Source organism: Mus caroli, chromosome 13 (genome assembly GCF_900094665.2).
Source record: "Mus caroli chromosome 13, CAROLI_EIJ_v1.1, whole genome shotgun sequence".
Classification (NCBI taxonomy): domain Eukaryota; kingdom Metazoa; phylum Chordata; class Mammalia; order Rodentia; family Muridae; genus Mus; species Mus caroli.
Window position 1 is genome coordinate 22,961,562 of NC_034582.1, and position 3,814 is coordinate 22,965,375.

Below are 3,814 nucleotides of genomic sequence, written 5' to 3' on the forward strand. Positions count from 1 at the left end.
TGTAAAGATTAAATTCAATGGTCAAAATATCAAGTCTTCTAAATCCCTCAAATACACATGACAAAGATGTTTTGTCTGGTGTCAATAAGTACTCTGTAGCCTATTATCAACAAATATCATAACCCAGCTACCTGGCAAAGTGATCAACCACCTGGTAATGTATGTATATTTTTTTAAAGTGGCAATGAGTTATGCCTGCAAGAAACAGTGTTCTGAAATGATGTAAAACTAACCAATACAGGAGGAGGCAATCTCTAAGGTACATTATAAAATATTGCACACACACACACACACACACACACACACACACACACAGAGAGAGACACACACAAATGCTTCTGAGTTCATAGGCACCATCTATGTGAGAATCATCAGCTTTTGTAAAGTACATATCATATGGCTATTGAGGTACATTTCTTTTTCACAAAATGTATACTGTTTAATGTTTGATGATTACAGACAGAAATTCCTCTTTTAATTAAATGCCAAGAATAATGGAACATTGCTGTGATGTGCCAGTCAAAGCTAAAATAGAACTTATGGAGGGCTTTCATTACCACCTGAAACACATAGGGGAATTAACAGATGACAGGAACAGTAGAGAGAATATAGACCTTTGATCTAGAGAAAAGGTTTAAAGAAACATATTTTCTTACTAACCTGGTTCTGTGTCACTATGGAACCAAGATGACTTTTGTGATTTCTGAAGTAATTTGAACCCTGCATTCTTGCAAACTGCAAAACAATTCATACAGAAACAGGACTGTGACAAGAGTAAGGAATATGTTTATACTTCCTACAGGGATATAATCTAGGAACCTTTACCTTGACAAAACACATCCTTCCCTCTGTCTGGTGACCTGGATGACCTTGGGGAGAATCTGTTAGTATATATGGGAGGCAAATTGCTGAGGGAAGGCAGCACTCGGGGAACAGCAGCCTTCTGGTGTTGTCAGCACTTCAAGAGAACTCCTCAGGGATGCAGCTGTCTTTGAGTCAACCATGCTCCTTCTGTAAGTAGCTCTGCAGCCACACATTGTTTCATTTCTATGCTTTCTCATAATGATGGTTTGAATAGAATACAGTCTAGGTTGGTTTTGGTTCTATAGTATCTGGAGAACTGTTGCTTTCCATGAGTAACTGATATATATATATATATATGTCCACATTGAACTGAAAATTAGAATTTTGTCAGGAGTTGCTGGATCAAGTCTGAGATCAATGGTTCTCTAGGGGCATCCACCTTGTCTGAGGAAAGTTGTAACTGCAAAGTCCATAGACATTTTGCATTTCCTTACTGTTTTAATTTTTTATTTGATACAAGGACAAAAATGGACACAGTTACAGATTCCAAATTCACATTTGCTTGTAATGTTCTTCCCTAATATTGAATGAAACAAGAAACAACAAAAAATAATCTTGTGGCTGAAATCGAGAAGTTGAACTTTTTTGAGAACATAGAATTCAATAGTTTATTTGTGTTAGCCACAGAAAAAAGCAGTAACATTATCTGGTGTGAAGGCTTAGATCATTCCCTGCTCAAATAATTCTACTTGAGGAAGAATTATTGTCTAGAACCTTAGGTAGACAATGACAGTAGCTTTGTGACTACCAATTTAGTAAGTGCAATAAATGGCAAATGAAAAGACCTAATATGCCAGGCTTGGTGGTGCATGCCTTTAATCCCAGCACTTGGGAGGCAGAGGCAGGCAGATTTCTGAGTTCGAGGCCAGCCTGGTCTACAATGTGAGTTACAGGACAGCTGGGGCTTTACAGAGAAACCCTGTCTCAAAAAACAAACAAACAAACAAACAAACAAACAAACACCAACAACAACAAAAAAAGAAAAGACCTAATTTAGCGAGTCACCTCATGTTTCAAATGACATTTGCAAGAAATATCAAATTAATAAACTACTTAAAATTTATTTAATGAAGTGATAAAAGAACATAAATTCCCAATTCTTTAAAGTATACAGAGAATGGCTTGAGGATTCTATCTCAGGATTAATCTCAGCTGAAAATGTTTACAAACTTGAGAAGCTGTGCTAAGACGAACCCAAGCTGAGGGAATCCTCCAAGCTATTTGTGTGTAGGGAGTAATCTCCCTACTCACCTATGGTTTCTCCTTGAGCAAAGTTATTTCAGATTGCATCTGTACAGAAGCAAGCATAGAATACTTTGGACAGACAGTATATCCTCTACAGTGTCGTTTGAATAGGTGATTTCAGCATCATTTCTCTTTATAGCTGGGGCACTCCTGTTGCTGGCAGTGTCAAACCTGCTTGTCTGGGAGAAGGTGACTTCCTTACCAAATTATCAAATGCCCACTGAAAGCCTATACCAACGTGTGATTATGGTGTCACACAACGCCCATGATCTTGCTTCAAAAGTCTTCATGGAATTTGTAAGTATTTCTGGTATCTATCTGTCTATCTGTCTATCTATCTATCTATCTATCTATCTATCTATCTATCTATCTATCTATCTATCTATCATCTATCTATGTATCTATGTCTCTGTGTATCTATGTATTATCTATCTATCATCTATCTACCTATTTACATTATTATTTTTCTCTCATAGTTACCTCATCTATCCTCCACCTCCCACCTCCTCCATCACTGCCACCACCATCACCCTCTTTTCCATTCAGATTCACTCCTCCTCAGTTTCCCTTCCGAAAAGGTCAGGCCTCCCAGGGATATTAACCAAACATAGCATATCAAGTTTCAATAAGATTAGACATCTTTGCTTATTTTAAAGTTGTACAAGGAAACCCAGTAATAATACAAGTAATACCTTTGCTCCTGAAGCAGGCAAAAGTGTCAGAAATAGTTCCTGCTACCTCTATTAGAAATCTCACAAAAAAACACCAAGATAATCAACTATGACATATATACAGAGGGTCCATGTTTAGAGCCCTGCAGTGATTGTCACTGTAGTCTCAGTGAACCCCTGTGAGTCCGTGTTTATTGGTTTTGTGTAATTTCTTGTGGTGTCTCTGACCTTGTTTCTATTCCAATGAGGCAATCATCAAACCCTACTCATCAAACAGAAGACATCACAAGACAAATTTCAAACAAGATTATTTTAGAAGTGAAAAGCAGATATTTAACATGGAACAAAGGTATAGGGAAGTTTAGTGAAAATGAGACAGGTAAAGCAACTAGTAAATGTTCAATTTTTATTAATGAAATTTTTTTAAACAACATTTTGATATGATGTTCAAAAATCATCAATTGAGTGCACTGTGAAATTCTATCCTATCTATGCGGACATTTTTACTCAGCTTTTATTTTAGAGGAGTTGCCTTGTAATTATGTGTATGAGAATAATAAAATTAAACTATAGAAAACCATGTAAGGAGGGAACCTACTCATAAACACATCAATAATGAGGGTTGGATTATTGTTTTTAATTTTCTAGGGAATAGTAGGACAAGTTTTGAAAAGGACACTTCTTCTCTATTCCTTGTAGGAATACTTGATTGGGATAGGACAAATCAATGAGGATCAAACAAAGAAATCTCCATGTAAAATTGAAAATATGGAGTATATATCTTTAGACTTTCAGTGGATAAATATCCTTCTAGCCATGCTAATTCTAGTGCTGATTTCATTCCATTTTCTACATTCACAATCCTTCAACTGTACAAGACTTCATACAGATCTACAATTTTGCTGATTGCCAAAGGAAGTTTCAAAAACTTTGCCCTTTCTTAGAATTGGGAATGAAACACCCATGCAAGGAGTTACAGAGACAAAGTTTGGAGCTGTGAAGAAAGGATGGACCATCTAGAGACTGCCATATCC

At 36.5% G+C, this 3,814-nt stretch overlaps 1 protein-coding gene across 1 annotated transcript in view; it reads left to right on the top strand.

The window, feature by feature from the left end:
• The first annotated feature begins 926 nt into the window (after window positions 1–926).
• LOC110308154 (prolactin-3B1) overlaps window positions 927–3,814 on the top strand; it is a 7,797-nt gene continuing 4,909 nt past the window's right edge. The window contains exons 1-2 of the mRNA XM_021180535.1: window positions 927–1,013; window positions 2,249–2,406. Coding sequence (XP_021036194.1) covers window positions 980–1,013; window positions 2,249–2,406 — 192 coding nt within the window. The 5' untranslated portion in view covers window positions 927–979. The remainder of the gene's footprint in view (window positions 1,014–2,248; window positions 2,407–3,814) is intronic.